General features: G+C 56.9%; 3 protein-coding genes across 6 annotated transcripts; 2 read left to right on the forward strand and 1 right to left on the reverse strand.

The window, feature by feature from the left end:
• Positions 1-314: 314 nt before the first annotated feature.
• On the reverse strand, positions 315-2,500 carry PEX11G (peroxisomal biogenesis factor 11 gamma). The gene is made up of 5 exons (XM_074927987.1): positions 2,426-2,500; positions 2,161-2,349; positions 1,900-2,078; positions 1,653-1,703; positions 315-1,425 (listed from the first exon to the last, which is right to left on the reverse strand). The coding sequence occupies exons 1-5, from the start codon at positions 2,489-2,491 to the stop codon at positions 1,200-1,202; spliced, it is 711 nt and encodes a 236-aa protein (XP_074784088.1). The 5' UTR covers positions 2,492-2,500; the 3' UTR covers positions 315-1,199.
• On the forward strand, positions 2,494-6,950 carry SAXO5 (stabilizer of axonemal microtubules 5; the record flags this gene model as incomplete). Its single annotated transcript, XM_074927701.1, is given in 14 exon segments — positions 2,494-2,625; positions 2,627-2,714; positions 2,717-2,795; positions 2,797-3,016; positions 3,019-3,052; positions 3,055-3,144; positions 3,644-3,736; positions 3,922-4,018; positions 4,097-4,221; positions 4,566-4,685; positions 4,890-5,018; positions 5,021-5,099; positions 6,053-6,131; positions 6,644-6,950. Coding segments are annotated over 14 exon segments (1,569 nt in total), but the record flags the coding sequence as incomplete, so codon positions are not given.
• Positions 6,951-8,400: 1,450 nt separating this feature from the next.
• Positions 8,401-18,789, forward strand: ARRDC2 (arrestin domain containing 2). Of its 4 annotated transcripts, none has more exons than XM_074928007.1 (8): positions 8,401-8,838; positions 14,816-14,882; positions 15,032-15,179; positions 15,508-15,610; positions 15,896-16,152; positions 16,696-16,855; positions 17,132-17,283; positions 17,376-18,789. In XM_074928007.1, exons 1-8 carry the CDS (start codon positions 8,574-8,576, stop codon positions 17,427-17,429), a joined length of 1,206 nt encoding a protein of 401 aa, XP_074784108.1. In that variant the 5' UTR covers positions 8,401-8,573; the 3' UTR covers positions 17,430-18,789. The 4 variants fall into 4 exon arrangements, with proteins under 4 accessions (XP_074784108.1, XP_074784105.1, XP_074784106.1 ...); XM_074928004.1 differs by lacking the exon at positions 8,401-8,838 and adding an exon at positions 13,147-13,462; XM_074928005.1 differs by lacking the exon at positions 8,401-8,838 and adding an exon at positions 13,147-13,448 and having other exon boundaries at positions 14,793-14,882.
• Positions 18,790-21,769: the final 2,980 nt, after the last annotated feature.

Raw genomic sequence — 21,769 nt, forward strand, 5'->3', positions numbered from 1 at the left:
AGTGCCGAAAACAACAACAAAACCTCCAGGAAATGCAGCGTGTGCCGTACTGCGCTGCGGGGAGCACGAGCACCACGCAGACTAAGCAGAACCCTTTTCAAAAGAAGCATTTCCATGACAGTTAGTCAGGTGCTCTGAATTATTTCGGGAGAAGGAAGGCTGGTAACAGATGGGGAGCTGCAGCTAACGCAGCACAAAGGTTTTCTGTCGCCTCTGCGCTGTTTGGAGCTTTCTAGAAGCAGACAAAGAACATTTGCCCAGTTATCAGAAGGAATGATCACTCAAGGCCACCTTTGAAGCATTCACCTCGTTTATTCTTGGCACTGCCTAGAAATACAACCGTAAAACTCATCTTGGCATTGGTTTGATTGGTCCTTTGAAAGGTGATTAATACATTTGCTGCTGTTTTTTTTTTTTAAAAAAAAAAAGTGCATTGGCTGCTGCCAGAGCCTGGTGGAAGAGCTCCACCCGGTGGCTTTCCGTAAAGGCACAGCTGGAGGCTCAGTGCTGCTTCTCATTTACCCGGGAAGTCTCAATTTCCAGTATTTCTCCTTAAAAGGAGCAAGACAGACTAGAAGAGAGCCTCGCGAGGCACTGCTGACAGTTGCTATTTCCTCCCCCTCTCGCCTCGAATGAAACACAACCGTCACAAACAAAATAACCGTTTGCTCCTCTTTGCACTTTGAGGTACCTGCTCCGGGTTCGAACACTAAAATATCTGATGGAGAAGTTTCCACGATACCGGTCACCTCCCTGGTTTAGGTGAGGCACCAAGCACAGAGTCCGGAGCTCAAATTCACAGGACCCATCCCTCGGGAGTTTTGTGTGACAGAACTGTGGCCGTTTCTCCACCTAATGCTGACTTTGTGCTCTTTTAAGTGACAGCGAACACCGGAGGATTGCATTTGTCTTTTGGGACAGCGGAAGGAAGGAAGGAACTGAATTTTTTTCCCCTCTATTTTACCAATCCTAGAAGATTTCTTGATTTTCAGAGGATTCGCCTGAAAGATTTCTCTGAGGAAGAGTGATAAAATTGTTAACTCAAACAATCCTCTCTGTAATAGACATCTTGACTACAGTCCCAATTACAGGATGCGTGAAATTACAACCACTGACACCCAGGAAAGTTAAAATACACCCTGCCTCACTAAAGGTATTTTTGCCATGTAAAAATTTGGCTCTTGAAGCTTAATTATGTTTTATACAGCTTCAGAATTTCCTTTTCTAGATCCTTGGTAGATACCAGTCAGGGAAGATATGGTCCCCAGGAGCCCTACTAACCATGGAGGAAAACGTCCAGCCCAAAGAAATCCCGGAGGCAGCCAGTGGATTGCGTTGGCGAGATCTGCTGCGTCCGTGAGGATGCTCAAGACTTCAGCCTTCACTTGGGCTTTCATTTCCTTTTGACTCTGAGGAGATGATGTACTGTTGGAAGCAAAAGTAACATTAGCGATAGCCCATAATGGAATAATAATCAGTGAGAGCTCACAAATGAGAACAGATATATTTGGATTAAATTAGATCTATAGCCAAGGAGGGAAGTCACAGAATCACAGAATCATTCAGGTTGGAAAAGACCCTCGGGATCATCGAGTCCAACCATCAGCCCGACTCTACAAAGTTCTCCCCTACCCCACATCCCCCAGTCATACCGCTTGTGCTGCCTCAGCTTTCTTCTTAACTGGAACAAGATCCTCAGGGATCTGAAAACAAGACAACAGAGTTATTTCTCCTGTAGCATCAAGGGGGAGGGTTTTTTATCTCTAGCATTAACTGCATCCATGAGGAAAAGCACCCTTCTGCAGCTGAGAGGATCTTTCATTTTAGCCCGATTACAGGGAATTCCTTCCCTGCCCGTCTCCTTCCCACGGCAGATTGCAGCACCCCGGCCAGCCTTACCGCAGGATGCCCAGGAGCAGGGACACGGCCCAGAGCGTCGTGCTCAGAGTCCACCACTTCCGAGAGCCGACAGGGACAATGCCGGCGTCAGCCGCCCACGCCACGTGCTCGCAGGGGTAGTAGAGCTGGCTGGCCAGGTTGCAGAGCACCGACAGCCCCCGCACCAGGCTGTCCTCGTCCTGCGGGGAGCACGGGGGACACGCCTTGGAGCCTGCGGCGTGGCCGGGGAGGCTGCCGGTGCTCCCCGTGCCCCACGCTCACCTTGGGGCCCAGCCCGTAGGCGTAGCTGTAGCTGAGCATGGCGAAGTCGTCGAAGAGCCGCAGGGCCGTGCGGCAGGCGCTCAGCTGGGCCGACACGGCCAGGAGGCTCCCGGGCAGCCCGGACGGCGAGGCCTGCGGCCCGGCCAGCGCCCCGCCCGCCAGCTGACAGCCATAGCAGAGCGCACGGACCTGCGGAGGCACAGCCCGGTGAGGGCCCGACCGCACCGGCAGGGCAGGGCCCCGCCGGGCCGCTCCCGCCACTCACCACCCGGTCGCGGCCGCGGTAGGTCTCCAGCACAGCCACCAGGCCGCTGAGGGCGCCCGCCGCCATGGCAACGCTTCCCGGATGTGACGTCAGGGGGGCGGGACACGCGGCTCGCCGGAAGCGGGCGCGGGGCTCGCCGGGAAGGTGGCGGAGCCGTCGCTATGGCGACGCGGCCCGGTGGCTGCCGAAGCCCGGCCCGGGCCTCCCGCCGCCTCGGCGATGGCGGGCGGCGCGGTGCCGGCCATCCCGGCCGCCCTGACGGCCCTTCCCTTCCTAAAGGCCTCCCACTTCCGCCGGGAAGCGCCTCTCAGCCATTTTCTCACGCCCAGTTCTCCCCGTTCTGGGGGGTTTACAGGCCGGCGCCGGCCCCGCCGTGGGCAGGGGCTGGGCTTGGCTGGGGGTGATGGCGGGGAAACCTCCTCGGAAACTCGGCTGGCGTTTCCAGAGAGGCCCCTGCAACCGGTGGCCCCAGGTGCTCCCCTAGAGTCGCATGTCTACGTGCACACAGACCCCCACATCCATGGCCTCACCTCAGGGACGAGGGAGAGCTTCCCCTGTCCCCACACCCCCCTTCAGAGACCCCCCTGCCCACAGCCAAGAAATGGAAGGATAACATTCCATGTGGTGACAGAAAATAAGGCTCCCTCCATCCATCTACACCTTCTCGTACCCGACACGGGAGATCCAGCCCCCTACCAGGCCACGGCACTCACACAGGGGTGAGCTGTTTTACAGACCCGTCCATCCCCAACAGACCTTCCCCACAGTCCAGGGGGTTCAGTGGCTTGGCTCAGAGTCGTGCTGCAAGCAATTAAAGCTGTTAGAACTATTTGGATATTTTGCTTTCTCTTTTTAGAGCGGAGTCAATCAATCTGATGCTCATCAAACAGGTTAACAGCACTAACCAGAGCCACTCACCAAGCTTCTGCTGCGCACCCTTTCCAGCTGCCTTTCCACTTGCTGTATCCCCACATGCTGGAGTTTTCACGCTTCTGATGCACCTCATCCATGTTCTGGAGCGTTGCAGCTCACCTTACCACAATCTGGTGTCAACTGCTTTGCCATTTCATTACACGAAATGGATTCAGTGGTACTAAAATGCTAAAAGAGCAACTGCCTCGAGATTGCAGCTTCAATATCATTAATATTTCCTTTCAAGGGTAAATAAAGTGTTTTTAGAAATAACACCATTCGTTTCCCCTTCTGGCTGTTTGGCAGGATGAGTTCCTACTATTAAAGGAGATGGACAGTCCTGTTATCACACTTCTTATCAAGCACAGTTTAAGGGTGAACAGAGTACACCCGCCAAGCTGAGTGAAAAGGTAACAGCATGATTTTGGGGAGGACCAAGACACGGCTAAAGGGCAGCACGTTCCCATGTTGAATTCTGTCCTGAAAGGGGCGGGATCTGTGCCAGTGAAAAACAGATGGATGGAGAGACACAGAGGGGAAACAAAGGGATTATGCTTTAAGTGGCTGTTCTGTAGCTCTCTTGGCTTCCCTTCCGCACACGTCTACTATTAAATTTGGGGATCCCAGAAGCAGTGGATCTTTGTGCGAGCAGAAAAGTGCCTACAGTGCCCCAGACAAGAGGACACCAGGTATCAGCAGGAGAGCCTGATGGGCATCTCCAGGAACTGTTCTTTCTGATGAACGCTGCTCCTATCTGGTATCTCGCAGAGTCTGTGACAAGGAACGTGCTGCCTCCCAGATCGACTGCACGAACACGCAGCTGGGAGACGGTTGCACCCGATTCTCCACCTCGACATCAGAGCTCATCCCAGTGCACGATCTAGGCAGGGGGAGTCTGTGACACAGAGGCAACGTGTACGGACCACTACTGAGGTTTATAACGAGCTGAGCAGTAGGTTTTATCCGTTGCTTTTAGTGATGTACTTATAGATAAAGATATAACGCATTCATATGATATATAATTATATATTTTGAATGTTTTATAGTTTTTACATACTCAGCATCAGTGTCATCACCATGAGGCCCAGGTTCATTCTCGCTCCACTTCCCTGGCAGGATAAATCGCTGAATTCATTCCTGTGCTCTACTGCAGGAGGAGAAGCTGCTGTAGCTAAAGATTGTTCAGAGACCAGAGTGCTCTGACGTCCTTCACTTTTGCTTTCACCAGAGCCTGTAACTATTGTTCATCCCAACAAATATGCCTCATCCATCCCCAGAGGTGATGAAGACCCTGAGAGAAACCAAGCGTTGGTAAGAACCACTATGACACAGCTCTTCCTACCCAGAGGTCTGTTCCCAGCTTTGCTGTGCAGATGTTTCTCTGGTGGGGACCCTCTTTTCTTTTACGTACGCTGCTCTGGCACCTACAGCCGATGTGGTTGTCCCTTCTCCCCACAGCGTGTGGCAGTGCTGGACTCGGGGCTGTGCAGGGTGTGATGTGCCTTTCCCAGCTACCGCCTCTTTCTGTTAAAGCAGCTCTTGTGTTCTCCAGACTGGCAGGTAGAACCTCACACGGAACCTGACTTGCTACTTCAGAAACATCAAAGCCACCTCTGCCTGGGGGATGAGTGTTCAGGCTCCTGTTTCTTCAGTGCAATGCAGCAGGCAGCCTATGAGCCGCCCTCCGGAGCCAGAGGGTGATGGCAGACAGCAGGAGCCACCGCGGGAGCCACATCCCCTTCCACTACCACAATAAGGCCGCGTCGCTCAGACCCTTGGGGTGCCCGCCGAGGTTCTTCTCCTGGCTCTGGGTGAGGGGCAGCAGTGCCCGGGGCTCTGGGAAAGGAGGCAGCTCAGACATCACGGGTTGGAGATGGCAGGAAGGCACCAATGCAGCAGCAGGTCTTCAGGAAAATGGGACTGTTACCCCAAACCCACGCAGGACAGCTGTGCTCAGCCCCGTGCCTGCTGCTGCTGGTTCCCACAGCGGCTCCTAATCTCAGGAGGGATTTCACCTCCCCAAGTGCCATCTCCCTCGCCACGCTGATGCCTGTGCCGGCCATAGGCACTCACTGCCATCACGCAGCAACGTTCAGCGTGTTCAGGCGACGTGAAAGATTTTCTGGGACGTGAACCAGCGGCTCGAACTTCCTCCCTTGCTACATTTGTTTTTAGAAGTTGTTTTGCATTCGTATTTGGGAGGAAGGAGAGGATTTCAATCAAAAGCTGTGCTTATGCAACCTCAGGAAGGGATGTGGTTAGAGCTGGTCATGGAAGGCATTAAGAAAATCCTCCTCTGACGTTGCCTCCTGTTTCTGATGGCCAGTACTCTGCAGCTAAGAGAGAGGTCCCTTCATGCCATGTATCTGTTTCTAAGCCATTTGTTTTACTAAATGTGGAACAGATCATAGCTGAATCGATCTTTTCCTTGGCCCCAAGCTTCTGGACCAGCTCCAGAACTAGCATATGGAGTGATATTCCTGTAACTGCCATGTGAGTTTCTTCATTTGCCTCCTCACCCTGAGAATTGTTTTCTGTCTGGGCAAAGGTTTTCGGCAAAATGCTGACGGCAAAGCCTGGCTTTTCCTCTCGTTAATGGAAATGCATGCAGCTCTGTGACTGCAAGTCAAACTGCAAAGCTTTTCTGATGCTGCCTCCTAATTTGCTGGCTTGAATTTAATTTTTATTTCAGTTCCACCTGTCGGCAGATGAAAGTTTGGTCACAACCACGCAGGCCATGCTGGTTCCACACAGACAGCAGAAACAACGACTCTCCGAAGACATGCTACAGCAGGTACAGCCTTAATGGGCTTGGATTTACCACGGGGTGGCTTGGGGAAGCGGGATTATACCAAGCAAAGCTGTAGCCTCCCCATTAACATCATCAGTTTTAGTGTGTGCTCTTGAGCTACTTGAGACAGGACAGCCATGTGTCAGATCCTGTCTGCCTCCAGGCTCAAGTCAATGATCTGTGGGGAGCAGAGTCATAGCTGAGAAAAATCTTGGAAGGGAGAGGAAGAACAGGGAACCAAATCCCTAAGCCAAGAAGCATTGTGGGGAGGGGGAAGGTGATTCTGGTCCCTCACAGAGGATCAAAGCAGGAAGACTGGCATGGCTAGAGGTGTCCAGCCAGGGTAAACATCTCTTTGCACCACTCTGTGCACCTGCCAGAGAGAGAGGATGCAGGCTGGCACAGACTGCAGCTGCCCAGGGGTGTGAGCCCTCAGATGTAGGGGCTGCCAGGTTCCACATTACCACCTGCCTCTTCCCCTGCTCCGTGTGCTGAAAGCTTTTCTCTCTCCTCAGATCAAATGCTCACACCTGGGGCTACCCTGGAGGGCGCAAAACCTCTTCAGGACCCAGCAGAAAGAGGAGTTCACACGCAAGTCCAGAGGCCCAGCAGAAATCCAAAAGGCAAACTCCCCAATGAGCCGTGTCCCCCTGGGGCCCCTGGAAAGATACTGTCCCCAGAGGAAGGTGAGAAAAAATACTGTCCCCAGAGGAAGGTGACCTTCACACCGTGTTGTTCTCCTTTCTTTGGTGACCGCCCAGACCTCGCTACCCAACCTGCACGTTGTGTTACCTGTTAGCCGTCCTGGTGCCCTGCTCTTGGCCCAACTGTGTGTTATTACAGGGAACATTTCTTTCTCAGATTGAATGAGGACACGCGAAGGTGTTGTGACAGCAAGAATAAACACTGGGAGGTTAGCCTCGAGAGATGGGTGACACATCTCTCCAGATTGCGAGACCCACTGAGTGCTTCAAGGCAGGTGCTGGGGCAGGAGGAAGCAGATGGGGTAGGGGGAAGCTCAGAGAAAGGGCAAGAGATCAGAAGCAAAGTGAGAGGCTCTGTCAGGGCTGTGTGTGGGCTGGAATATTCCCTTATTATCTGTTTGGATTTTGGTGTCAAGGCCTGAAAGCAAAGGTCAGTGAACATTAGGGCAGAGAGGTAGCTCTCCCCAGCTTATGATGAGTGGGCTGTTTTCCTAGAGGTGAGCTGTGTATTTTTGTTGAGTTGATAACTCACGTGGGCTTCCTGAATGCTGAGCTTGCACCATCTCTGTTTGGGATGTAGGTATTTTAAAGAGGGATCAGTGTGGGCTGGGCTGCCCCATCGCCTTGGGAGGCCGAATGAGCAGGGTCAGCTGCCGCCTCGTCACAGCTGCCACTTCACAAGCTCTTCTCAGCCTTTCGCTGCAGATGGGCTTGATTCACATGTGCCCTGAGCCAGCACCAGAGCATCTGAGCACGGGTTACTAACCCATTTCCAATTGCTGCAGTTTGTGTGTGAGCTGGGCCCATGAGCCCTCGTGCTCTCCTCTTGGGATTGGACTCTGTGTCTCTCAAGAGAGGGACAGTCTTCGCTCCAGGCACGTACTCACATCTTGCAAATGCAGTATCTTCCGCTGGCACGTTGCAAACACCTCGATTCAAACACCTAGATTGCATCATTTGGTGTAGTAACAGGGTCTTGCATCCGCTACAAGTCTGTCCCATCACTTTGACATGACCCTGAGGTGGCATTGCCACCTGTGCAACCGCAGAAACAGCCGCGGTTCACTGGGGATAAGTGATGGACGTCACCCTTTTGGTGGAACCAGCTGGCTGGGGAGCTGTCACTGGGAGGACCCTGTAGTTATTCACTTTCTTTTTCATGTGGAGTTTGGTGCAACTTCAGACACAGAAAGTAAACTGGCTTCTGAAAACAAGGGTCTTTGCTTTCTAAACTTGTCTCCCACCCCTTCCAGCAATGCCCCAGGAATGCCTGAACTGGGAAGGCCAAACAACCTTCCTTCGGTTCCCCCAGCTTTGTGAAATCTGCCAGCACGGTTGGTGGTGTGTGACACCCCTCCCTGCCGACGGAGACACCAGCACGTACCAGTTGCACGTCGACAGTGTCTGTGACTCAGAGATAAGATGAAGTCACGGTATTTCTCGATTGGTTTAAAAACACGTCGCTCGTCTCCGCGGCCCCAGCCTTGGCACGGCATCAACCTTCACACGCGTGAGGTCAACGCCAAAACGTTGCTGCAAAACAGGGTCTCGGTCCAACCCTGGGGAAGATTAAGTCTGCAGGTTTGGGCCAGTTAGGGGCAGGGATGAATTAGGGGGGTTTCAGTGTAGCCTTTGCTCTTTCCTCCCCTTCCTGGAGGGCTGCGCAGCCGCCTGTCCCGCTCACCTCAGCCCAGGCAGCGACCAGCCTCCTGGAGCTGCTGGAGCAGCGAGGCCACCAGCGATGCAGCCCCCGGGGCGTGTGAGGAGCCTGTCGGTGGAGCTGGAGGACGGGCAAGTGTGCGGTGCCTACTGCAGCGGGGAGGTGCTGCGAGGCCGCGTGCGGCTGGAGCTACGCGGGGCGCTGCGCCTGCGGGCGCTGGAGGTCTACGCTCGCGGACGCGCCCTCGCACAGTGGCTGGAGAACCACAGCGTGGGGCTCAACATTGTCTACTGTGACTACACGGCCTCCCAGACCTTCCTGAACCGCCGCTGCCAGCTCATCCCCGGTAAGGCTGGGACGTGGGGGTGGTTCTCTGCTCCAGGGCGTGGGCTTGGGACCCCCCCTTAGGCTGTAGGTACCCCCTCCGGGTGAACCTCTGCCCCCGTGGGTGCTTATCAACCCAAGCAGGGTTGTCCCTCTTCTCACCTTTGGTTTCTCTGCTGCTTGTTTCGAGGAGGTTGCCTGCAAACTCGGGTCGGGTGAGCATGAAAGTTGTGGCTTTTGGTCTGTTTGTGCAGGGAAGTGCAAATAGAAGTGTCTGTTCGCAAGTGTGGAAAGAGCACTTAGCAGCTCAGTAAATATTTATTTTCAGTTTCCTGATGCTGAGACCGCATGCCCAGCTGGCACGTTGCTTAGATCTACTGCAAGAGGACAAGTCACTCGAATTCTTTGTGTGGTTGGGGTGAAATGATCCAGAGCTGAGAGATATGGGACAGCTGTCCATCCTCTCACTAACTCTGTCTTTTCTTAGGGAAGTGCATGTATTTTATCCTCCCCTCCAGCGATAGCATTACAGTTATGTCTCTGTGGCTTTTTTGCCCCCTTGCCCTGCTTCTGACGGCCTTGGTGTTGCCTGGGACATGGTGCTATGTGCTGCCCAGCCCTGGAGATGGCCGTAGGACTTCTCACTCCTGCTGAGGGCATTTAATTGTGTCAGTGGCCAAGTGCAACAGAAAGCAGTGCCAGCCCTAGCTGGCAAATGTGGAGGTTGCAGGAAGAAATCGGAGTGATGGAAAGAGGATGTGAGCTGCCTTCCTGGAGGTGTTCTTGTCCCTGGACCGCACTGGGGGGTCATACTCTCTATTTCTGGAAGTCTGTCCCTTGCCATCTGCTCCAAACACCTGCATTACTCTGGAGTTTCTGTCTTTTGGCAGTGGCTCTTGCCGTGCTGTGCCTAAAGATGGCCCCTTTGCAGCTGCAGCTCTGCTAAGTGCCCTGATTACAATTAAGGACCTGGGAGAAACCCTTGCCCTGAACTCCAGCAGAGAAGGTGCTGAGCACTTGGTCGCCGCAGTGTTTGGATGGTGGCCACGTTAGCTGTGAGGTTACAGGGTGAGTTTTATTCTCCGTGATCCCCACAGTGAATGTCTGTAGGGAGGCCACGAGCTGCTGCGAGCATGTTTGGATTTTTCTGCTGGGATTGTGTATGATAGAAGCCCCTGGAGGCACCTGGAGAAGGGCTCTTGGCCAGGGGCTGGAGGAATTGCACGAACTGCTCGGCCTCGCCAGCACCCTGCACTCCCGTAGCTCAGAGCTGATGGTTTCTGGCCCTCGCCTGCTGCACGGGGAGAGTTGAACTGGGCTCCTTGGGGAGCAGAGAGCCTCGCCAGAACTTGTGGGCTGGGATTTTTATTGTCTCTGTCTATATGCAGATTCCTTTCTGCTTTGTGAGAGGGACACGGGCATGTGATCACACGAGGTGAAAGCTGCAGGCTGGGGAGAAGTGCTGTTCTGCAGCCAAAATCGCTTCCTTTGGATCCCGCTGGGTCCTGCTCTGTCCCACTGTCCCCAACGGCAGCGTCAGGACCTTCCTGATGTCAGCTGGCGAGAAGCTGCTGAAAACGTGCCATCATGTGAAGGTCCCTGTGACTGCTCCCTTCTTGTTGCTTCTCAGTGAGATCAGCTGTGTCTGCGTGGTGTTTAAAAAATGCAGGTTTTGTCATGGTAACAAGGCAGTGCAGAGGAGGGAAGCTAAGCAGAGATAAGAGCCCTCCCTTCTGCTCTCTCCTGAGCTGCGAGTTTATCTGCAGTTTCCTGGCAGGGTGGTGAGCGCTGGCACTGGGGTGCTGTGCTTTGGGACAAGAAAAGGGGTGAAAGAAGGATGTTCAGGCTGTGTGGCAGGGACATTAAATGTGTATTGTATATTCCTCTTTGATCCAGAGCAGGAAGAGAGAGAAAAACAGGGGTTTAATGGGCAAAAACAAGGCAAGGAAGGTCCTGGACTCTTCTGCATGAGGTGATGTGAGAGCCCTAGGAAACAGAACTGCTTTTTGTGCAGTGATCCCTTCTGTCCGAGGGTCCAGGTCCTGCCCTAGCGAGAGGCAAACATCTAGAAGCCGTTTTATTTTCATGGAGACATCCAGGAGAGTTATGGCATGTGGGTTCAGAGCATGTCAGGCTCCTGTTCCATTGTGGGGTGGCCCTCGATCAGCACCTTAATCCTCGTACGTACGCAACACTCGCAAATCCGGCAGGGACGGAGCTTATTCCCCGAGCCGGGAGCGTGCGCTTGTGCAAGGCTCCGTGTTGTCCCATCTTGTCCCCGTATCGGGTCAGGGTAGAGCTGCTGACTCCATTTTTTTACCTGCTGCATCTCCCTCTCCCTGGCTTTCCAGGGACCCCTGTGCGGCTCCGGGGTCAGTGGGGAGAAGCCACCAGGTCCAGCAGCGGGTCAGGGAAGGAGAAGCCCCTTCTGAGCCAGGCAGGGTGTCAGGTCCTGTTGAGACCAGCTTAAGCCTGGCCAGACTCTAGGTGGGGCTGAAGGGTTGGAGATCTCTCCTGCACTGAGCCTGGCCTGGGTTTTAGTTGGGTTTGGGAGCCCAGGAGTATTCTTGAGTGGAAAGCCCTGCTGTGGCTGCACAGCCCCTGCACCTGGAGACCCGGGAGAGAGGAGAGACCCTCTCCCAGCGCTGGGGTCCCAAAGAGGTCAGAGAGGGGATTCCCACCCCCCGTGGAGGCACCGAGGGGTAACTGTGGACATCTCGTGCAGCTGACACGGGAGGGAGGTTTGCAGAGATTCTCATCCCGTGGGCGAAGGCTGAGTCACGGGCTGAGGGGTGTGTGCTGACAGGCAGGAGGAGGGAGATGCCAAGTGCAGGATGAAGCTGCCTCAGCCCAGCTGAGGCTCCAGCCCCTCTCGAGAGCCCCACCACCTCTAATGTCACCGTGTATGGCCACAGGGACACCAGGGACCTTCCCAGAGCTGGCATCACCCCTTAACTCATGCTGTGACATGCCTCCCTTCCTTCTTTCCCATTGCTGCCGAGCTCCCTTTACAGCGTTTGCTATGATTCATGTTTGCTTGTGGCAGCAAATGGTCGCGCACATAAAATAAAACACGGTCCCCTTCCCTTGGGGAGGGAGAGAGACAATTCCAGTCAGCCTTTGGAGGCAGCTAAAGCTTTGCAAAGCTTCAGCCCAGCTCATTTTCGGTGGCTGAGATCAACCCAATTCAGCACAGCAGGTCCTGCCCAGCACAGCTGGGAGCAACTCAAAAATCCTCAAAACTTTGGTGGCCAAGTGCCGAGTAACATTTTTAATGCCTGTTTTGTCTTATCCCCAGCCCGTACCCGGGGTGGAGAGCTCTGGTGCTCTGCAAATGTGACAACTGTGATTAGAGCAGAAATTTCTAAAGCTGCGTTAACCCGTTGGGGGGGGGCGTAGACCCTTTTCTCCTCCCTTTTACAACATTTCGGGGTGCTGCTAATGGTGATGTCCACCCTGAGAATCACCGATTCCCAGTTTTTATGCTTTTACCCTGTCTGGGCACCAGCAGCAGCAGATGCTGCTGGCGGATCGAGTCCCCACGCCGCGCCTGCCCACGCAGGTGTCATTTTATCGCTGGGTTTTGAAGCAGCACCCCACAAACCTCAGCACGAGCTGGTAGCAAAGCAGCGCTCGCCTGGTTAAAAAGCGCAGGGAGGATGCATCGCTCCCTCTGTAATTGCACAAGCTGAACAGGAGCCAGTTCTTGATTTCTCAGAAATAAGCGAAGCCATGTCCCAGACCAGTTTTCCCTTCGTCGCCAGCTGGCCCGGCCGCGCCGTGCGAGGAGCCCAAATCCAGTCGCAGCCTGTCCCGACCCCCGGGAACGGCGCTTGTGGATCCACACGCGGCCTGCGGCTCCGGCCTGCGGGAGCTGAAGGGGAAGGGGCCGCTGCTCCCGGGGACACACCGGCCTCTGCCCGGGGCCCCGGGAACGCAGATTTTGGCCGGTGCCGAGCCCAGGCTGTGGATGGGATGGGACTGCGGGGTGGGAGCCGGCGGGGGGTTTTGGGGACCACCGAGCGACGCCGTAACAGAGCCGGGGTCACCCACGGCGGGGCTGGCAGCACACAGCCCCGGGAACCGACCCGCTCCCGGACACGTCCCCGTGGGCCGCCACGGTCCCGGGGCTGCCCCAGGAGCTGAGGAGCCACGGGCCGAGCCCCCCCCAACCCCACGGAGCCGGGAAGAGGAGGTGTGGGAGGGGGGAGCGGCCTGCACATGCTCGCTGCCTTGTTTTGCAGCGCCCGGCGGGGCCGCCCCGTCCCGTCCCGTCCCGCCCCACCGGGGCCGCCCCCGGGCGCGCCGGGCACTTAAAGCGCGGCGGGCGGCGGTGGGGCCGGGCTGCGCCGCGGGCCGAGCTCTCGCCATGATCTTCGATCGTCTCAAACGGTTTTTGATCGTGCTGGAAGGGACGGAACGGGACTCCCCGGCCGCCTTCAGCCCCGGGCAGGCGGTGTCGGGCCGGGTGGTGCTGGAGCTGGCGGCGGCGGCGCGGCTCGGAGCCCTGAGGCTGCGGGCGATGGGCGCTGCCCGCGTTCACTGGACCGAATCCCGCAGCGCCGGCTCCAGCACCGCCTACACGCAGAGCTACAGCGACCAGGTGGAGTTTCTCAGCCACCGCGACACGCTGTTGGCACCCCCAGGTAGGGCACCCCGATACCCCCCCCCCCCCCCGACACCCCTCGTCCTGCTGCAGCATCCCTGGGGTGCTCTGAGGGTGGGGGTGAGGGTGTCCTGGAGACCCCAGGGGCACAACTAGGGGGTGTGTGGGGCAGCCTGGGACACCCCGGCTGCTGGGTGTGTGGCACCCCAACCGCCTGAAATCTGGGTGCATGGGACAGCCTGGGACACCCCGGCTGCTGGGTGTGTGACACCCCAACCGCCTGAAATCTGGGTGCATGGGACACCCTGGCTGCTGGGTGTGTGACACCCCAACCGCCTGAAATCTGGGTGCATGGGACAGCCTGGGACACCCTGGCTGCTGGGTGTGTGACACCCCAACCGCCTGAAATCTGGGTGCATGGGACACCCTGGCTGCTGGGTGTGTGACACCCCAACCGCCTGAAATCTGGGTGCATGGGACAGCCTGGGACACCCTGGCTGCTGGGTGTGTGACACCCCAACCGCCTGAAATCTGGGTGCATGGGACACCCTGGCTGCTGGGTGTGTGACACCCCAACCGCCTGAAATCTGGGTGCATGGGACAGCCTGGGACACCCCGGCTGCTGGGTGTGTGACACCCCAACCGCCTGAAATGTGGGTGCCTGGGACACGCCGGCTGCTGCGTGTGTGACACTCCAGCTAGCTAAAATCTGGGTGCTTTAGGGTCTGGGGACTGGGTGCACAGGGCCCCCTCGACACCTCAGATGCTTGAGTGCACCCTGAGGGTCCTGGGGTGCGCAGCTGGACCCCGCTGCTGTGCAGGACACCCCGTTTGGGGACTGGCCCCACGCACGGCTCCCCTTTCGCTGTGGGTGCTCCCGGGCAGGGATGCAGTGCTGGAAAACTCCTGGGGAGGTTCAGGGGCTTGTTTGGAGCAGGGGGGTTGGACCAGATGATCCCCAGATGTCCCCTCAGACTCCAGCTGCTCTGTGCAATGCAGGCAGGATGGGGGTGCACACCCGGGGGGAACTTGGCTGGCCACCTTCCCAGAGCTGCTTCGGCCTTGGCCGGGCATCTCCAAGCTCCTTCTCCCGAGCCACACAGCGCAGGGTGGCTGCAGGAGGAAGCAGAGGCCCCCCCCGGGAAGCTGCCCCTGGGTGCTGTGTGCCTGGAGACACGTGGAAAGCAGAAAGTGCCCATCGCCCACCCACGGGACGTGCCCAGCTCTCATGTCATGGCTGTGTGATGGCTGCTGCAGTTTAACCCTGGCAAAAATATTGCCCGTGCCATCATGCTGCTTTTTTGCTGTGTATTGTACATCTCTGCCACCAGTTTACCCAGAGAGGAAGTTCTGCAGGAGAGATATAATAGTCTTAAATCTTTTTTGCCCACAGACAATGGTGAGGTCACCATCCTGCAGGCAGGAAGGCACGAGTTCCCCTTCACCTTCCAACTCCCCGAGTAAGTTGACGGTTTTTTTGTGGCCTTAATGCAAAGGGGGAGAGGAGCTGCTTGGTGTGTGACACAGATCCTGGGAGGGGGGACAGGGCACCTCGAAAATGAGATTCTTTCAGCAAATCCTTTCTAAACTGCTTGTTGCTTATACGCAGGACTCTGGCTACCTCCTTCGAGGGAAAGCACGGCAGCGTGCGTTACTGGGTGAAAGCCAAACTGCACAGACCCTGGTCGACAGTGAAGAAAGTGAAGAAGGAGTTTACAGTGATTGAACCCATCGACATCAACACGCCTGCGCTGCTGGTGAGCTCCCCCCTGCTCCTCCTCGGGGCAGCAGCACCCTAAACTTCCCGGGGAAGCCCCTGGGGAAGGTGTCTGCCTCTCCTCCGGCATTACAAAGCAAGCCTGACTTCCAGAGGGAATATTTGTGCCCTCCAGTGTCACCTGGACCGGGCAGAGGTCATCTGTGCGTGTTTAGTTTTTGGAAACTTTAACACATTGCGACAGCATCTTGCATCAGATACCTAAGAAGTTGCTGATGCTCCCTGATAGGATCTCAGTGCCAGGGAGGTGCTTGCTTTGAGTTTCATCCTTTCTAAACTAAACAGCTTAAATATTTCCCTGTCTCCAGGCTCCCCAGGCAGGTGCTAAGGAGAAACTTGCTCGTGCCTGGTACTGCAATCGTGGCCAGGTTTCTGTGACTGCCAAGATTGACCGAAAAGGTTACACCCCAGGTGAGACAATGTGCTGGTGCCCTTGAACCTCTGCGGGCCCTGGGGTAGACCCCAATGGGAGGGGATTTGGGGTCGTTGGGAGCTGGGCTCTTGATTTCTGTCAGGAAACCAGTCAGAAAGCTTTAGTGTGTGGACCTGATGTGTGCAGACTCTTCAGGCCGAGTTTAAACCTTGTGCCTGCAGTGCCAGACAGCCTGAGCAACCCTCAGTGATCCTATGCAGAATTTCTTGAGGCAGGACTGGGCTCCATCTCCCTTCCTCACACATGTGTGTCTGTTTTGGTAGGTGAGGTCATCCCTATCTTTGCCGAGATCGACAACTGCACGACCCGAGCGGTGGTGCCCAAGGCAGCCATCATCCAGACTCAGACCTTCATCGCTCGGGGCACTAAGAAGCAGAAGAAGTCGGTGGTGACCAGCATCGTTGGTGACTCCATCGCAGCGGGGAAGCGGGAAGTGTGGCACGGGCGGGCACTGAAGATCCCCCCGGTGGGTCCGTCCATCCTCCAGTGCCGCATCATCCAGGTGGAATACTCCCTGAAGGTGAGGGACCCCCCAGGTGGCCCAGCTCGGTGCTGAGTGCTCTCCTTCTCACCAGAGCTGTGCTCCTCGTGCCTGCTTTGGGCTAGTGCAGAGATTTTGGGGGCTGGTGATTTGTATGAGGCCTTGGGTTCTCCCTGTTGCCCCTCATGCACAGCACAAGGGCTCGTGCAGGAACGTTCTCATCTCAGAATCACAGAATTGTCTGGGTTGGAAAAGACCTTGAAGATCATCCAGTCCAACCATTAACCTAACACTGACAGTTCCCAACTCCACCATATCCCTAAGTGCTATGTCGACCCGACTCTTGAACACCTCCAGGGATGGGGACTCCACCACCTCCCTGGGCAGCCCATTCCAACACCTAGCAACCCCTTCTGTAAAGAAATGCTTCCTAATATCTAGTCTAAGACTATCTCCCTTTGCACCCTGCTGCAAGAATTCCCTCCTGGCCAGCTTGAGCCAGTGCTCTGGGGAAGATATCTGCCCTTCTGGACTGGGAAAACACCAACAGCTGAGCTTCCCTGTTGTCTCCTGTCTCTGAAGGTTTGTGTGGATATTCCTGGGACGTCCAAGCTGCTCCTTGAACTGCCGCTTGTCATCGGAACCATCCCGCTGCATCCGTTCGGGAGCCGCACGTCCAGCGTCAGCAGCCAGTACAGCGTCAACCTGGACTGGCTGAGCGCCATCCCGGAGCAGCCGGAGGGTGAGCATCTCCCCGGGGCCTGCCTGGGTGCTGCAGAACCCCCTGCTCGACCCGCTCTGGGCAGCGAGCCTCAGAGCAAGTTCTTAACTCTGCCTTTTACTTCAACACCAGCTTTTGGTGCTTTACTTATTTTATTTTTTTTTTTTTCTTCTGGTTGTGGTGCTGCACCTCCTGGGTTCCTTCCCCAGGGAACTGGGAGGGTTTGGGAAATAGTGGATATGAAGTCCTTTCACCTGCGTGTTTCTTATTGCTTGATGAATCTCTTCTTCTCTTCAGCTCCCCCTGAATACTCAGCAGTTGTGTCCAGCCCAGAGGCCGAGCAGAGCCTGGCTCCACCATGCCGCAGCGAACTCGGCGGCATCCTGGAAGGTCCCTTCTTCGCCTACATCCAGGAGTTTCGCTTCCGACCACCTCCGCTCTACTCAGAGGTAACAAATCCCCCTGGGCTGGGAGGGCTGGTGGACACGGCCGGGCTGTACCCACCGCTGAGTTTTTTTTGACTCTAAACTTGACTTTGCAGATTGATCCAAACCCCCCTTCAGACAACATCCGTCCGCGCTGCATGACCTGTTGAGAGAAGCGCATGGGCTGCGGTTGGCAGCGTGGCGATCCCTCGGGATGAAAGCTTGTCCCCTCGCAGCACTTGGGGCTGGAAACGGAGACACGGCGGCCGTGAGCCCAGAGCTCCTGCAGCGCCGACACCCCGGCTCCGCTCGCTGCCCTCAACTACTCCTGTCCTGACTGTCCTACGGGCCGACACTGAGCGCGGTGCCGCGGGCTCGTGCATGGGAGGAGAACGTGAGACCCTGCGCCGTGGAGCAGCTCCACGTGGGCTTGGGCAAGGCGCCGAGGGTTAAAAACTGCCCCCGGATTTTGGGATTCGAAGCAGGGGGATATTTGCTCTCCCCTTGCCTGCAGTGGTCGTACTCTGACAACTCCCATCGTGGAAAACAGGAGCTTGGAGGTATTTCTCGGGATTACTAGAGAGTATTTTAGTGTTGCTGGGGTTTGAGTCCTGTGGCGATGCAGGCACAGCCCTTCTCCTGCAGTAGCTCACCGGGATTGCAGTTCCTGGTGAAAGTTAAAGGCCTTTTTTTGGCCATATGAAGCAGAGACTTCATTTGCGGCTGATAATCTTTGCCACAGCCTGGTGATGCCTGCAGGGAGAATGGTTTGAGCTAAATACCGAAGCTGGAAAAGCTTCCATGGGCTGTTACCAGGGGAGAGGACTCGGGGGCTGATTTTTTTTGTGATCTGTGGCAGCGTTTTGGTGCCCTTTACCAAGAACAGGAAAGCTGCTTCTTGTGTGTCAGAGCCAAACCTGCACCATATGCTGATGCCTCCCCTGTGATGGGGCTGAAACCAACCCCCAAACTGCCGTACCACCACGGGGGTGCTCGAGCTGTGGCTCTGGCATCTCCTGGGAGGCCGAGGAGAGGAGAAGGAAGCCCGGTCCAAGGCTGGTGACAGCCACAAACGCTGATGGAGTTGAAATGAGTCCTTCAGGGCCAGGAGTCCTGCTCAGGACGGGCTCCATCCTGCGCCCGTAGAGGGGGTCAGCGTCCCCGGCGCAGTGAGGACGCAGCAGCGCCCTGCGCTCGCCGGTGTGGGAACCGAAGAGCCGGGTGTTGTAGCAAGAACCGCTCGAGCCAGGGGCTGACCCCGCTCGCTCCGGCGTCACCTGAGCAGAGTTTGGGTGCTGAGGCCCTTTGCATTCCCTCGCTGAGACAATCCTGCCCGCGGGGCTGCTCACGCACGGCCGGGGCCGAGCCTGCCTCGGCCTCCGCGCTGCGGCCGCGCTCTGCTCCCTCGGGGTTGCTCAGGCGACTTTTTGTATCTGTGAACACTTTTGTAATGACCACCCTTGTCTCTATTCTTTTTGTACGACTTTTTGTTGGGGAATATTTGTTTGAAATAAATTCTTTAAACCCAGATGTTGCCTGGATTTTTTTTTTTTTCCATTTTCTTTCTGCTTCCCGTTGCCCTGGGCCGTGCAGCTCATGTGGCTGTTGGGAGTTGGGAGTACTCCCTCCCTTCACCTCATTGCCCTGTACCCAATCCCACTCTGCACTGGGATTAACTGGGTCACTCAGCCAGTGCTGCTCCCTAGCAGGATTGGTGTCCTCCATGCTCCGATCCCCCCAGCTCTGTCTGGATGTTGGGCAAGGCCAAGCGTGATGCTCCACGCTGTGCCCTCAGCTCCTCCACCTCCGTGCACGTTTGGCCCTTTTCCCATCACCGATTTTGCAGGGCCATGAGCCATCCTGGTGTATTTTTCCACACTCTCTCCTTGTGTCTGGTCTGTTGGAGGACAGACCCACGCTCTCAGCCTGGCAGGGAGCAGCAGGTCCAGCTGGGAGCGGGACAGGGCCATGGTGGCTCAGCCGTTCCCGAGGAGGGTTGGGCTCAGCCCCACGCTGTGCCGCCTGGGAACGGAGCAGAAAAGCTCCTTCACCTGCTTCCTTGGGCTGGGATTTGGTTTTTAACAGCATTTCAGTGCTGCATATCTCTGCTGAGCACAGCAAATCTGGCAGGGCTTGAGTCGGGGCTTTAGTTGTGTCTTCCACAGACTATGCTAGTTAAAAATACTGCCACTGGAATGTGATTTTTTTTTTCCCCCTTTTTTTTTTTTCCTGTTGTTTGCTGAGCTGCTCAGGGCCACGGCTGTGCCAGAGCATGTGCTCCCACGGTGGGCCAGGCCCTTGGCAGCTGCCCAGCGAGATAACTCATCCCCATGTTTGCCTGCAAGAGCCTGGTGCTCATGCAACCTTTATTTAAATCTGATTTTTATTTGGCAACCCTGGCTACACCAAGTAACCTTCCTCAGAAGAGGATTAAGTGGCCTCGCAGTGAATTTGTTTGCATCCTCGCTCGGGGAGATGCGTGCCCAGATCTGCCACTCGTGGTAGCAGCGGCTGGTGCTGCGTGGCCTCGCGGTTCATCCACGCTGGGGCTTTTTGGTGACATCAAAGAGGGCACAAACCGCAGGGCTGCAACGTCCCTGCTTAAAGATGCCTCTGAAGGAAACCCTGTGATCAGCCACCCCCCGCCACGCTGCGACAGGGCACAAGGGAGCCATTCTGTGCCGGCAAACGCCACGCGGCAGAGATGGCCGGGGGCTGCGGATCAGACCCCGATCATCTGCCCCGGCCGCACAAGGGGACGCTTATTCCCACGGCCGGAGGCAGAGGAGAGCTGCCGAGCACCCCCGTCCGTCTGCCTGCACCTTTCTGGGAAAGCGCGTCACGCCGTGACGGGGACAGCCACGGGGACAGGCCATGCCAAGCTGGGGAACCCAATGCCGGCGGGCACCGCTCCCGGTCCCCACGTGGGAGGGATATTTCCATCAGGAATTCTTGTAAATGCCTCCAGGTTTTTCTTGTAAAGCCAGACAGTAGCTCAGCAAGGCGAGGGGAGGGGGGGGGGGGCACGGCCGGTCTGGGTCTTTTGCCAGCAAAAGGCTGCGCTCCTGAATCCCAGAGGGACTAAAAATACCTCGTCTGGATATTGGGAGCTGAGGAGAGGCGCGGATGCCCCCCCGGGCAGCGCTTTCACAACCACAGGTGCTCCCTCCAACCTTCTGCTGTTTATCTTCACCGGCTCCAAAGTCCTTATTGACCAGCCCGGGGCTGTTCTCCTCTTTATTGGCACAGGGGGTGGGGGGTGTTGGGACATGTGGGGGCTTCCCGGGGGGCTGCTGAGCCAGGATGGCCCCGTGGCCTGTGTGGTGATGCTGGTCATGGCACGGAGGCCCGATGCTGGGCAGGAGGTGTGTTACACAATTACAGTGCCCGGAGTATTTATAGCTCTTGGCCCCGTGCGTTGGAAAATGCTTCCCGGACCACCCAGCAAAATCCGCTCCTCTCTCTTTTCCTTTTTGCCCTTCAGTCCCAAAAATGTGGGACCCCTCTGCCCAAGGCACTGTGAGGCCAGGACCCCCCCTCACAGCTCTGCAGGGGGCTGGGACTCCCACCCTGCGGCTCACAGCCCTGCAGCCCCTTTCTGCAGCGTGTCAGGGGGCTGCTCCTTCCCCCCCCCAGCTCTCCCTGTCCCCGGAGGATGCTCAGTCCCGGCACGGTGGCCATGGCCCTTGCTTGAGGCTGTTGTCCTCTAGCAGACGGTCAGTGGCCGGGGGCCAGCACGGCCATGCCGCGGGGTGGGTGACATGTGAATCTCGCGGCCGTCCCAGTGCTGGCAGGGACAGAATGTGCCGGCGCCGGCGCAGCCTCGCGAGGGCCGGGGATTAGCTGCGCTGCTGCCGCCTCCCTGCCCGGGCACCCATCCAGCTCCCAAAACAATCCCTGCCTTCCCCCATCCCAGCTGGGCTGAGCCTCACGGGGTGCAGCTCACCCCGAAACACCAGGGGCTGGTCTGCTTGCAATGGCGGGGGTGGTCAGTGATGATAAATCTGGGGTTTGCCCGAATGGGGGTTCCCTGTGCTGGGGACGGGGTCGATGCGCTGCCCAAATTCAGCGTCTCTGTGGCTGGTGGGATGCTGGGCTCGTCCCCCGGGGAGCAGCGAGTCGGCGCTGATGGGCGCTCAGGAGCACGGGGACCTGCTCATCCCTGGGTTATGGGATGGGATGTGCCAGCGAGTCCCTGAGCACCTCGGGGACACGCACACAGTCCCCAGCAGCCCTGGGCCTTGCTTTACTTTTGCTCCAACCCCCGGTGCCACGAACAGCACAGCCTGGCCGTGGCAGCATCTCGGGGCACCCCCTTTGCCCGGCGCTGGCAGAGCTCTCCCGGGGTGCCGGGAAGCAGCCGTGCACCCCGACATGTCAGGGCGGCATCGCGGCCGCCCTCCGCTCGCTGACTCAGCCGCCTCTTTGCAGGAGCCGCTCCCGCCCACGAAAACCACAGGCAAAGTCCCCGCATCCCTGCGCTGGGGCTTTCCCCGCCAGCTCGACAGGA

Source organism: Athene noctua, chromosome 27 (assembly GCF_965140245.1).
Source record: "Athene noctua chromosome 27, bAthNoc1.hap1.1, whole genome shotgun sequence".
Taxonomy (NCBI): Eukaryota; Metazoa; Chordata; class Aves; order Strigiformes; family Strigidae; genus Athene; species Athene noctua.